The sequence below is a fragment of the Ochotona princeps genome, chromosome 6, assembly GCF_030435755.1.
Source record: "Ochotona princeps isolate mOchPri1 chromosome 6, mOchPri1.hap1, whole genome shotgun sequence".
Classification (NCBI taxonomy): Eukaryota; Metazoa; Chordata; class Mammalia; order Lagomorpha; family Ochotonidae; genus Ochotona; species Ochotona princeps.
In genome coordinates, this window is record NC_080837.1 from 35541096 (window position 1) to 35555482 (window position 14387).

General features: G+C 39.3%; 1 protein-coding gene and 1 pseudogene across 6 annotated transcripts in view; both read right to left on the bottom strand.

Annotated features, from left to right (window-relative positions):
- Nucleotides 1-14387, bottom strand: part of TMEM62 (transmembrane protein 62) — a 39113-nt gene that overhangs the window by 16740 nt on the left and 7986 nt on the right. For 5 of the 6 annotated variants that reach the window (XM_058665975.1, XM_058665974.1, XM_058665979.1 and 2 more), the window contains 5 exons: nucleotides 11225-11366; nucleotides 8402-8526; nucleotides 8182-8304; nucleotides 5862-6017; nucleotides 1703-1862 (listed from right to left, as the gene is read on the bottom strand). In XM_058665975.1, the coding sequence (XP_058521958.1) occupies nucleotides 1703-1862; nucleotides 5862-6017; nucleotides 8182-8304; nucleotides 8402-8526; nucleotides 11225-11366 (706 nt within the window). The remainder of the gene's footprint in view (nucleotides 1-1702; nucleotides 1863-5861; nucleotides 6018-8181; nucleotides 8305-8401; nucleotides 8527-11224; nucleotides 11367-14387) is intronic. The other variant, XM_058665976.1, reaches the window with a different exon arrangement.
- Nucleotides 3710-3828, bottom strand: LOC118759387 (U2 spliceosomal RNA; annotated as a pseudogene).

Here is a 14387-nt window from a genome sequence, read left to right on the forward strand (position 1 = left end):
AAAATAATTATGAAAATAAGTATAGGTGTTTTCTGAAGGATTATTTGATGTTCACATTACAACGGCTCCAGACAATTAAATAGTTTAAAACTATCATAAAATCAAAAAGTTGTATAAATTGACTTTTTTCTTAGAAGTTAATACATCACAAATTATTTCTGATAGAGTTTGATGAAACTATTCTGTTTTGTCTATGATTACCACTTCTACACTAGCAGGTGCTAATAAATTCAATGTCTTAAGACTGAAACATAGTAAGGACAGGTAGACTGTTAACTGTGTATGCTAACAGTACAAAATCACCCCCCAAAAATCCTTTCTTTGATACCTTGGAAGTCTATGTTCTGGAGCTTTCACAAAATGACACCAAGACTGGTGCTGTGGGTAGCAAGTTAAGCTATCACTTGCAACGCCAGCATCCTATACATCAAAGCACCAGTTTAGTTCCTGACTGCTCTTCTCCTGCAGCTCCCTGTTAATGCTCTTAGGAAGACAACAAAAGATGGTCCAAGTGCTTGGGTCCATGCCACCCATCTGCCACACAGGTGGGAGATCAGAATGGAACTCCTGGATTCTGGCCTAACCTGGCTATTTTGCAAGGAAAACCACAAATGAAATTTTTCTTTCTCTTTCTGTCCCTGTCATTTTTCCGTCCCCCTCTCTGTGTCTCTAATTGCCTTTCAAATTAATTATATTTATTCTTTAAAGTGATATAACTTTCCTATATTTACAGACAGTAACCAAAGGCATGCATACATAAATGCCTGTTTTTGACCTATTTCATTATCTTTGGGTACATTAGGAAATTTGCCAGAGTTGGAAGAAAGAATGATTTCCTTAGAGCCTGGAGAAATGGCTTAATGGTTAAATTCTCGCCTTGCACACACCAGGATACCATATGGGTGCCAGTTTGTGTCCCATATGCTGCACTTCCCATCCAGTTCCTTGCTTGTGGCATGGGAAAGCAGTAGAGGACGGCACAAAGCTTTGGGACCCTGCATCATACAGGAGATCCAGAAGAAGCTCTTTGCTCTTGGCTTTGGATTAGCTCAGCTCTGGCTATTGCATCTACTTGGAGAGTGAACCAGCAGATGGAAGATCCTTCTGTCTCTCCTTCTCTCCATAAATCTGATCTGTCTTTACCAATAAAAAAATTTCTTGGTTTTCCTGAGGTTAAAAAAAAGCGGAAGAGGCTAGTCCTGTAGCATAGCATGTTAAGCTACCACTTTGTGACACAGGCAACCCATGTGGGTGCAGGTTGTAGTCCTGGCTGTGCCACTTTCAGTTCAGCTCCCTGAGAAGGCAGCAAAAGATGACCCAGGTAACTGGGCTCCCATCACCCATCAGAGAGACAAAGATGGAGCATCTAGGCTTTGGCCTAGCTCAGATCCAAATTTTGCATGTATTTGAGGGATGAACCAGTAAAGGGACGATTTCTTTTTCTCTGTCTCTCTCTTTATAACTCTACTACTCAAATAAATAAATAAATCTTAAAAAAAATGTTTAAAGGGCTAGAAGTTACACATCCTTCTCCATCTTTGTTCAGTAGTAGAAGTACTACTGAGTGTTCGTTTTCAGAATGAAATAGTGTATTCAGTTTTTTAAAACTAAGTTTATTGACTAGAAAAAGAAATCACAAATTAGTGTTCATTTTGGCTGCTGCCCGAACACAGACACAGCAAACTGAAAATTACTAACTTACCTGGACGATCACTTCTATGTCATGTGTCCCATTACTGTAGTTTTGGGGGTTCCACTTCAGTGTGAAAATAGGACCAGACAAATGAACAGCCTGACCTAGATGAATTCCATCAATCTTAACTGTGACAGATGTAATGGAGTACAAGGAAAAGGCCAAGACTCTAAAATAAGAACATACATCAAATGCATAGTTTCAGGCATTTGTCATTTTTTTTATAAGGGAGCATAAGTTTCATAACCTAAAAATACTTGTGTAGGTGAAATGATCACACTGCACAACTCTAAGGACCGCTATCTGATTTCTTTCTAAATGGAAACTTTTTTGAGTTGGACAAATCAGCAAACATGAGTTGCTAAGAAATTAGAAACTTAAAAAACATATTTTAGAAAAGAAAATTTATTTTCAAAAATTCAGCTATTGTAAACTAATCAACTTCCTGAAGTCCTGTTTGCTCTCTTAAGAAAATACAGGGAAGACAAGTTACTTTGTTATCCTAATGCCACACCTATCATCTATTCATTTGATTCTGCCCAAAAGAAGCAACAGCAGAATCAGGTTGGACTGTCAGGCCCTTCCCGAGAGTATAATGCCTAACCCTGATATCTAGTGCCCATCAAAAAACCTGCCTGACTGATGCATGTTTTACTTTATCAGTGATCAATAAACAAACAGGTTGGTATCCCTTCTTTTAGATTAACATTACTATTTTACACACTAATCACAAAATAATTTTAAGAATGCTGTACATAAGACACTTATTTTTATTGACAAGCTAATAAATTAGCATCTGCTTTTAAAAGTAATTGGGGGTCCAGTGCGATAGCCTAGTGGCAAAAGTCCTCGTCTTGCACACTCCAGGATCCAGTATGGGTGCTGGTTCGTATTCCAGCTGCTCCACTTCCCATATAGCTCCCTTCTTGTGTCCTGGGAAAACAGTAGAGGATGCCCAAAGCCTTGGGACCTTGGACCCACATGGGAGACCAAGAAGTTCCTGGCTCCTGGATTCAGATAAGCTTAGCTCTGGCCTTTGTGGCCACTTGGGATTGAACCAGCGAACGGAAGATCTCTCTGTCTCTCCTTCTCTCTGTATATCTGCCTTTCCAATAAATAAATCGTAACAACAGAAAAGTAACTGCATACCTAGTGCATTTCTGGTAGCAATGCTTAAATGTTACAGCTCCCACAGAAAACAGTGTAGTAGCTCCTTTAAAGAATTAAACATAGGGGCCCAGCGCGATAGCGTAGTGGTTAAAGTCCTCGCCTTACACACCGGGATCCCATATGGGCACTGGTCCTAATCCCGGCAGCCCCACTTCCCATCCAGCTCCCTGCCTGTGGCCTGGGAAAGCAGTCAAGGACGGCCCAAAGCGTTGGGACCCTGCACCATCATGGGAGACCTGGAAGAGGCTCCTGGCTCCTGGCTTAGGATTGGCTCAGCTCCAGCCGTTGCAGCTCACTTGGGGAGTGAACCATCAGACGGAAGATCTTTCTCTCTATACATCTGACTTTCCAATAAAAATAAATAAATCTTTAAAAAAAAAAAGAATTAAACATAGAATTACTGGGGCTGGTATGCTGACATGTTGCCAATGACACTGCATCCCACATGAATTCTGGTTCACATCCTAAATGCCTCAAATTTCAGTCCCCGCTAATGTACCTGGCAAAGCAGCAGAAGATGGCCCAAGTACTTGGGCCCCTGTACTCATGTAGGAGACCTGGATGAAGTTCCTGCCTCCTGGCTTCAGCCTAGCTCAACCACAGCTGTTCCAGCCATTTATGAAGTTGAACCAGTAGATGGAAGATGCCTCTCTCTCTCTTCCTTTTTCCCTACTTCTCCTTAACATTCTCTGTCTCACTAACTCTTTCTTTTTTTTTTGTTTAAATTTATTTTATTTTATTTTATTTTATTGTTCTTTTTTTAAATTTATTCATTAATTACATTGTATTATGTGACAGTTTCATAGGTACTGGGATTCTCCCCACCCCTCCCCAAGCCCTCCCCCTATGGTGTATTCCTCCACCTTGTTGCATAACCACAGTTCAAACTCTTTCAAATAAATATATTTTTAAACTGATAAGAACAGATACTACACATGATCTTAGCCAAAAGGCTGAGAAGTAATCAAATAAACATATTTTTAAAAATAAATTATTCCCTAATAAAACTGCCAGACTCAGAACCCTAACCATGAAAAGACAGAGGACAGAACAAATCAATTAACTACCCCATTCATATGCTGGCAGTGAAAAACTGGGCAAACGGAGACTCTATGATGGACTATGTCAATCAGTGGATTCTTCAGCAACTTCATCGTGTTCAATGGCAATATTGGCAGGAACTCATAACTGTTGAACTATCAAAACCACTTGAGCAAGACCCTCAGAGCATGCCCCACATCAGGGACCTGGGATGGGTGGAAGACTGGGTGGGACTTCTCCTTTACCCCCGGTACAAAAAAATATGTGGAAATAATAGTCTTACCCACTTTCCTGTAGCCCTTGAACCTTTGTGTCCTAATTAACTATGTAAAGATTGTCAAAAATAAAGAAAAAAATAAATTATTTAAGATTCAGTAATTCCATTTTGGGGTATATATCCAAATGAAAGGAGAGGCTTGTGCAGCTATTTGCACACTCAAATTCACAGATGTTTTAATACAGCAAGAGGTGGGTGCAGTTCCAAGGTCTGTCATTATGCATATACAGTGAGATATTATTCAGTGCTCTCCAAATTTCTGACATGTGCCAGAGCATGCATGAATCTTAAGGACATTATGTTAAGTGAAATAAGCCAGACAGGAAAACGCAAATATGATTCCACTTATACGAGCATCTAAAACAGTCAAATTCTTAGAGACATAAAATAAAATACAAGTTGTCAAAGGCTTTGTGGGGGGATGAAACGGGGCGTTACTGTTTACGGGACACAGAGATTCAGTTTTACAAGTCAAAAAAAAGCTCTGGTGATGGGGTCTTGGTGAGGACTGCACAACAGTGTCAATGTACTTAATTCTACTGAGTCGCATACTTCAAATGATTAAAATGGTATATTTTATGTTATGTCTATTTTGCCAGTATTAAAAGGATTTAACCAGAAGGCAAATTTCACTAGCAAGAAAGAAAAATGGTTAGGTAAGTTGTGATGTTTTGTTTGTATTTAAAAAAAAAATACATAGGAATTAGAATAGATTATGACAGGGCCAGCATGATGGTTCAATTGGCTAATCCCCAGCCTGCAAACTCTGGCATCCCATATGGACGCAGTTCGTGCCCCAGCTGCTCCACTTTCTTTCCCTTCTTGTGGTCTGGGAAAATAGTGCAGGACATCCCAAAGCCTTGGGACTCTGTGTCCACGTGGAAGACCTGAAGGGACTCCTGACTCCTAGCTTTGGATTGGTTCAGCATCATTTGGGGAGTGAACTAGCAGATGGAAGATCTTTATTTCTGTCTCTCCTTCTCTCTGTAAATCTGCCTTTCTAATAAAAATAAATCTTAAAAATAGATTATGTCCTATAACTATAAAAAAAAAATTCCTAAAAGAGAATGCCTGAAAAGGAAAACTCAGAAATGTTACCCCATTTTCCAAAGCCTTTGTTGTATTACTTTACAAAATAAAATACAGTACATTAAAAATGCCCTTGAATTTGAAGAAAAAAAGTTGTCTGATTCTTTGGAAAAAGAATATTTATGTCCAAATAAAATTCTAAGCATCTACATCAGTGAATTCTCATACTAGCCAAATTTTCTATTCCCTATTGATTTTGCAGCTATTGGAAGGCTTGTAGCAAAATGTTTGGAAGGCTATGTAGCAAAGTGAAAAACTATTTCTGATACAGAATGTAAATTTTAAAAAATGGGATACTAGAGAATATGTATAGTACTATTATAGCAATGTAAAACATGCATTTATAAAGGTTAGGATATAGTACACAAAAATAATAATGATAGGATTTGGGGTTTCTGGATGATTTTATAATTCCTCCAGCTTAAAAAAAATGCACTTTTTAGCAATGTAAACAAAAATAAGAACTGTACCCAATGTTACATTATTGAGAGAAGTAAAGAGGGCATCACATAGCTTTCAGATGGGAGCATAATCACAGGACTTATTCTCCACCAACGTCAAACTGAAAGTTCTGGAAAGGCTACTACATACCTGATGTGTGTTGAATGAAGGAGTCTTTCCAGTGGTTCGTGTTTGGCACAAGTATAGAGGAGTGGTTTAGGATTGGTGATCAGAACCACAGGCCACTTGCCAAAAGATAGATCTGCAAAGCTGAACAGGTCATGATCAAAAGCAAAGATCCGGTACCTAGAGAACACATAACAGTAAGGTCATTTAGTGACTTCATGATTTAAGAGGATAATGAAGACAACACACAGAATAAACATAAAAATGCAGAACTAAGACTTTTTCACATGATACGCTTGAATACAGAGTAAATAATTCTGCTTCCCTATCCTTCTCCCACAGTCCTGTCATTTTATCCTACATGTTTGTCACCTGAGCTGGGATCTGACACAGGTAATTAGTTCAACTATACCCTAGAACAATGCTTGGTATATAACATGCGTCTTTAAACTGTTTCAATAAATAGTTGCCTGATTAAGTCATTTTATTTTTATACAGTACTTTAAGACTTCCTTGAACCTGAGATACTCATCGTAAGCCAAATACTTCTACCAGCAGTGCTGTGTAGAACACTGAGATAACTGATAAGAGCACAATTAGAAATTGATCATGCTCCTTTTACATCTTTACTTCTATAATTTTAAAGAAATTAAAGTTGCCTTGCTTTATCAAATGTACAATGAAAGGTATAAAATATTAATTAAAGAGGAACCACAGTTTTATGATTTCCAACTTTTGAAAGTGAGAAAACAAATGATTAACCATAGCACAAAGTTGTGCTAACCAAAGACAATGAGCTCCTAGGCATTTCCCAGTGCCCCTGCTTTAGACTGGGCGATGTGTCTAGTTCTGGCCAAGGGCTGTGAACACAAGCGGCATGCAGCACACTTCCGCTCCAGAAGACTTGAGAGTGCTGTTGAGTTCTCTGTGTTTTCTTCCCTGCCCTGGTTTTGGCATGTTGAAACAGCGCCATCATGAGAAGGAAGTCTAAATCCTTGAGTCATCCTATGAAGGAGATGTGCCCCAACTCATACTGGATTTATATGAATGAATAATAAACATTTATTATGTTAAGTCACTGATAGTTCTGGATTTATTGGCATCCACAAGAAGGCACAGCCTTGTATTAATATACATTGACTGGTTTTTTGTTTTTTTTTTTTTTACAAATTATATTATAACTAATACAATTTAAATGCTTCTGAGGGAAGGTAAGGACTAGATCTTTGAGTAAAACTTACAAACCCCAGGCTGAAGCACAGGAAAGGGAGAGGAAATGGTTTCATAATTAACATCACAACCTGCAACTGCAGCATTTAGAAGAAATAAAGAAGCTGATCAAGGGTTCGGAAGGCTATGTGACAAAGGGTAATCACGCCCAGCCCACAGTCTCATGGCCATGAACAAGTTGGACTTGGTTCAAAGTAATTATAGTTGCCAGTGTAGTTCTCAAAACATTTTATAGAAATGCCAACGAAAATGAAGAAGTACCTTCCAAGATACAAAGCTGCTTTTTAAAAACATAAAAGTAATTAAAAATAAGATGAAACATGGAGTTCCAAAATACTTGGCTGAGTGCCTAATATTCTAATAGTATTAGAACTAAATTAAATAATTATAATAATTAAACAATGGGATGACATTCTTTTAAATACTTTCATTAAAATACTTTAAAAAAGAGAAAATAACCATACTATACTTTTTAAAGATTTATTTTTAATTTTTATTGGAAATATTTACAGAGAGGAGACAGAGAGAGAAGGAGACACAGAAAGATCTTCCATTCGCTGGTTCACTCCCCAAGTGACCACATCGACTGCAGCTGATCTGACCCAAAGCCAGGAGCCAGGAGCTTCTTCTGGGTCTCCCACATGGTGCAGGGTCCCAAGGTTTTGGGCCATCCTCTACTGCTTTCCCATGCCACAAGCAGGATGGGATATGAACTGACGCCCAGTACGTGTAAGGCGAGGACATTAGCCATTAGGCTACAGTGCCGGGCCCCATACTATACACTTTTGATAAACACATTTATGGTCCTTACCCATATGGGAGACTGAGATGAAGCTCCTGGTTCCAGCTCGTACCAGTCCTAGCTGTTGTAGCCATTTGGGACGTGGGTCAGTCTAGCTCTCCCTTTCTTTCCACGTTGAGGAGTGAACCAGCCTCTCTCTCTTTCTCTCTTTTTAACTCTGTTTTTCAAATAAAAAATAGATAGATACATAAATCCTAAAAGAAACCAATCTATGTCCCAAGCTTTCCTTAACTGGATCATATTTAGTATATAAAAAAAGAAAACTACATTGTTTCAGCATGTCTGTTTTATTTGATGGGCTAGATCACTCACCTTCTGTTATCCTTCCAGTCTCCCACTTCAAGTTCCAAAGTGCCCTGGGAATGACGGGTATGCAAAACAGGCATCAGTCCACCAAGTGTATGGAGGTGCCCACAGAAATAAGCAGTAGCTGAACTAACCAATTAAAAAGAAATGGAATTAGTGAACAGAGATAACTTGCAAGGTAGGTGCAGCAATGTAAAAGAACTTGGATTTTGGAAGCCTGTCTCACCTCATTATTGATCGGATTCCTGGTGATGGAGAAAGGATAGTGGATGTTGTAAAGTGTCCAAACCAAATTGTGTGATTGCTCCGGCTACTTTCCTTGGACAACTGTAAGAGCTCTCTCATTCGCTTCTGAAATAGAATGAAAACAGATTTTTCTTTAGGCTTAAAGTAGAAATCTAATAGCAACAGATTTATACACTTGCCCTGATGTTTTATAATTATTGTCTTAAGGGCATAAACTTTACCGGTTAGTGGCTTATCTGAACCTCTGCAACTTCCAAACTATTTCCACATACATTATAATTAATGTAATCCTAACAGTAACTTAGAGTAAGGCACAAAATAGCACTTTTTGATAAGGAATCTGAGAGGTAATGAAGTTATCATTAATCTTTTCAGCTTTGCGTATCATGTTGCAACTAATGAACAGGTGACAAACTAAATTCCTTTTTTCTTGAATTACAAAAAAAGAGGGAGAGACAGAGAGATCTTCCACCCACTAGTTAATTCCCCAACATCACTAACAGCCAGAGTTGGACCAGGCTGAAGCCAGGAGCCCAGGAACTTCTTCCAGCTCTAACAGGTGGGTATAGGGACATAAACACTTGGGTCAACTAGACACAGCAGAATGGGAGTTGAATCACAGGTGGTTCATTTAGGACTTTAATTGGTATCCATTTGGTTTCTGATGCTGCAATTGGTAGCTTAACCACTGTGCCACAGCACTGAGCATGAAACTAAGTTTACAAAATAAAACATTTGTATCTACACAGAACAACTTTGTACCTCAATGTCCATCACAGCTGTACTCTACTAGCCAGCAGCTACAGTGAGCAAACTGCAATAAATCTATACAAAGTAATTGTATTTAGCAATAAAAAAAAGAAATGACTACTGCTAAACAGAACAATAAAAATAAATCTTAGGAATATGCTGAGCAAAAGAAATCACAGCCAAGTATACACACTCAATGATTTCATTCACATAAACCTGTAAAACAAATGAAACTAATCAGTAAAGAGAGAATATAGTCAGAGGTTCCCGGGGTGACAACAGATTATACAGGGAGAAAGTGCAGAGCTGGAAGTGTTCGATTTCTTCAATGTGCAGTAGTGTCACAACATGCATATTTATCAAAACTTCACACATGTAAGCGTTTTATTTTATGTAAATGACATAAAGTTGATTTGAAGGGATAACTTCCAAGTAAATAAATATGTATTGATGTTATTTATAAAGTGCTTTTAGTACTAAATTTCTGGGCTCTACCCTCAGGGCTTCTAAGTTGGTTAACCTGGGGTAATGTCAGGGAATTTACATTTCAAATTACCCAAGTTATTTTAAGTAAATTAATCTGTGGGCCAGAACTGTGGCATAGTGGGTAAAATCACCTTTAGGAATACTGGCATCCTAAACCGGTGCATATTTGTGTCCTAGCTGTTCCAGTTGTAAACCAGCTCCCTACTAACAGCCCAGGAAAGCAGCAGAAGACATTCCAAGTGTTTGGGCCCATACATCCATGTGGGAGACCTAGATGAAGCTCCTAGCACAGCCTTGGCTATTGTAGCTATCTGAGAACCAAACCAGCAGATGGGAGATTGAGCGCTCGCACTCTCTCTCTTTCCCTTCCTTTCTCTCTGGAACTTTTTAAAATTACATAAATAAGTATGTATTTTTTTAAAAAGTTACTTCAAAGTTACTTGAACAAAGACACATGGTTGACAGGAAACAAAATCTAGTTGAATTAAATTAAATGCTGAAAATAGCACAATATATTTGACAAAATTCTGTTGAACTTGATTTCAAGAACATTTCAAGGCATGTGAGAGGCAGGCTTGTTGGCACAAGTTAAACTGGTACTTTCAACACCTGCATCCCATTTTAGAGTGCCTGGGTCAAGTCCTGAATACACTATTTCAATCCAGTTTTTTTGTTTTTTGGTTTTTTTACTGATGTGAGTGGGAAGTCAAGAGATGAAGGTTCAGGGCTTGGGTCACTGCCACTCATGTGACAGAACTGAATGCAGTGTTAGGCTTCTGGGTTTAGCCCGCCCAATCCTGGCTGTTGTGGGTATTAGGCAATAAACCAACAGTTGGAAGGTTTCCCACTCTATCACTTGAATGTTCAATCAAATTTCAAAGTAAAAAAAAACCTGCTGAACCATCACATCACTCTTAGCCTCTTTCAACCACTTGGAAAATTCTGCTGTTTACTGCAATTATTTCTTATATCCTACCACTAGATTAAATATTCTCAGAGGCCAGGGACTTGACCTTATCACCTTTGTACTCTTATAATGGTACTTATGTCTTATAGAGGTATACATGCTCACTAAAAAATGAGTTGGCATTTGTTAGACCAAGATACAAAGAGAGGTTCTTACATGTGACTATACAGATAGCTGTAATACAGTGATAGTTTTAATAATCTTGGCAAAAATATTTTAAAAAACTTATCTACTTTAACCACTGTCCTTACTTATGATAGACTACTACTTAGAATGGGCAAGTGTGAGGATGCAGTAATAAAATACACAGTACACAAAGTTACACACCCTGCACATTGCAAAATACATATTGCATTTAGTACATATTTAACAAGCATTTACTGAAGAAACATAAACTGTGAGGTACTTCTTTTCCAAATTTGGGGGTAAGAACAGGGATAGTTAATAACAGTGCTGAAGTAACCTAACTTCTAGCCACATATGCAATCTACAGTTGTACATAAGAACTTGTTTACCTAGGAAACTTTAAGTGATCCATATGTATCTGGGATAAAAGTAAAAACAGGTAAACTACAAAGGGAAGTGAGACTTTTACTGTACCTCATCTAAAATTCCAAAGAAATTATAAGGTCTCTTAGGACCGGGATCTTGTGTGGCGTCCACATAGATGAAAGAATAGTTGCCAAAGGGAGTACTGTGGACATAATGGAAAGATCCATCCCTACGTACAGCAGAATATTTCCTAAAAAATACAAGACAGGAAAGTTTTAGTGCAATCACGAAAAGGTGGGGTGAGTTTAGAATCCTTCACTATTATAACACCAGATTTTGCCTTCCCTTGGAAAGGAGATTTGCTCAACCAATAGCGAAACATACTATATTAGATCCTCAACAGATAAATTGGTTAAAAGAATTTTTAAAGGTTTTCTTCTACTGCCTCCAAAATCTCATGCAAACTAATTGATCAATAACAAAAGTAAGGTCTCCAAGAAAGGAGAGAATTAGAAGAGCTGTTTTAGGCAATCCATTAAATAGTGAAAAAGAAGTGAATAGGAATCCAGCGGAAATAATACTTACTCATTTAAAAATTTAACAAGAGCCTACTAAGTACCTCTGTAAATTCTCAGGGTAGTGAAAATATGAGAGGCCTTCGGAAAGTACATGAAAATCATTTACTCTTAGAAAAGAAACTATGCATGCATTTCAACCTTTTCTGTACCAAAATAAACTTAATTTTTCATTCCATTTTCTAAAAACTTGTTGTTTACTGTTTATAAAAGTGCTTACTTCTTGCAACATGTCTAAAGAGGTTTAGTTCACAAAAAGGCCTTGCAAGGATGAACATCATCAAGCCATGGAAATACTGGTAACGGGCCTGGGAGGATAGCCTAGTGGCTGAAGGCCTGCCTTACATGTGCTGGGATCCCATATGAGTACTGGTTCCAGTCCCAGCTGCCCAACTTTCCATCCAGCCAACTGTTTGTGGCATGGGAAAGCAGTATAGGATGGCCCAAAGCCTTGGCAACCTGCACATGCCTGGGAGATCCAGAAAAAGATCCTGGCTTCAGATTGGCTCAGAACTGGCCATTGCAGCTGCGTGGGAAGTGAACCAGTAGATGGAAGATCCTTCTCTCTGTAAATCTGCCTTGTCAATAAAAACGAATAAATCTTTAAAAAAAAATACTGGTAATGGGCCTGGTGTGATAGCGTAGCATAGTGCCTAAAGTCCTCGCCTTGAATGCACCAGGATCCCGTATGGGCACTGGTCCTAATTTTGACAGCCCTGCTTCCCCAACCAGGTCCCTGCTTGTGAACTGGGAAAGCAGTAGAGGACAGCCCAAAGCTTTGGGACCCTGCACCCGTGTGGGAGACCCAGAAGAAGCTCCTGGCTCCTGGATCAGCGCAGCTCTGGCTATTGAGGCCAATTGGGGAGTGAACCATCCGACAGAAGATCTTCCTGTCTGTCTCCTCCTCTCTATATATCTGCCTTTCCAATAAAAATAAATGAATCTTAAAAAATATACTGATAACACATATGGGTCCACACCACTTTAAATATGAACAGTGCTCAAGGTCCATAAAGTTAGGGAGCGAAGGACAGGGAGAAAGGGTGTTACCAGAGGGCAGACACTCATTATTAACATTTGTGGAATAAATGACAAGGAAAGTATAGACTCTACTAGGTGCATATCTATATGATTCAAATGTCAGCACAGCAAAAGAAATGTTGGTATCATCTGCTGTAACTTCGTAACCCTGTTCCCACCAATCCTCTGTAACCTCATGGCATCGTACCTGATGGCCCTATCTACCAATCCCTCACGGCCCTGTTTCCTGCCCTTGGCCACAAAAGCATGATCCTGCATGTCTCTGCCCTTCTTGCTCTCTGCTCTTCTCTCTGTGTCTGTCTATTTCTGTTCCCGCTTTCTCCCTGCCCCACAGCTACCTCCCCCCGACATAAAGGACCTCTCGTGTGGCTCAAAAAGAAAAAAAGTTGGTACCATGATTTGTTCAAGTATCTTATATGATGTTTTACCTTATGGAACATATTAAAATATACAAATAGATTTCTGAAATTAATTTGCTTGAAGGGAGCTATACCTAAGCCATAGTAGTTATCAATGTAGTCAAAGAAAAAAAAACATATACAAATGTTACAATTAATTCTCAGAAATGAGCCAAATTTATATTAAATAAAGTCAACTATTTCTGCCATTCTTGGTAATAAAATTTCCCCCGAAAAAGTATTTGTTCATTCTTAGTCTTCATACTCATTTTTTTTTAAGAGATTTATTCATTTTATTACAAAGTCAGATATACAGAGAGGAGGAGAGACAGAGAGAAAGATCTTCCGTCCGATGATTCACTCCCCAAGTGAGCCGCAACAGGCCGATGCGCGCCGATCCGAAGCCGGGAACCAGGAACCTCTTCCGGGTCTCCCACGCAGGTGCAGGGTCCCAATGCATTGGGCCGTCCTCAACTGCTTTCCCAGGCCACAAGCAGGGAGCTGGATGGGAAGTGGAGCTGCTGGGATTAGAACCGGCGCCCATATGGGATCCCGGGGCTTTCAATGCGAGGACTTTAGCCGCTAGGCCACACCGCCGGGCCCAACCAATGCTTTTTGATTCATCCTCTCCAAGCTGATGTCAACGTTCCCTTGTCCCAGGACTCTGTTCAGAGAGATATGCTCTATGTATATTCCAGGCCCTTCCAATACTGTGACTGGACTGGAGCAGGACCTCCTATTTTATCTACAGAATTCTGATCTCTCCCTAGTTTTTTCTTTTTCAGACCTATCTCTTTTTTTTTTTTTTTTTTTGATTGTGAGAAAGCCCTTTAAAAAATACTAGTTTCTGGTTCCAGTGCGGTAGCTTAGAGCCTAAAAGCCTCACCTTGAATGCGCAGGGATCCCATATGGGCACTGATGGTAATGCCAGCAGCTCCACTTCCCATCCAGTTCCCTGCTTGCGGCCTGGAAAAGCAGCCAAGGACGGCCCAAAGCCTTGGGACCCTGCACCCGTGTGGGAGACCCGAAAGAGGTTCCTGGTTCCTGGCTTCGGATTGGTGCAGCACTCCCCGTTGCAGTCACTTGGCGGGGTGAATCATCGGACGGAAGATCTTCCTCTCTGTCTCTCCTCCTCTCTGTATATCTGACTTTGCAATAAAAATAAATAAATATTTTAAATACTATTTTCATATATCAATTGGCAGCAGATTATGAACTATTACCTATCACATCTAAATTTCTGTGCTTGTTATTCAT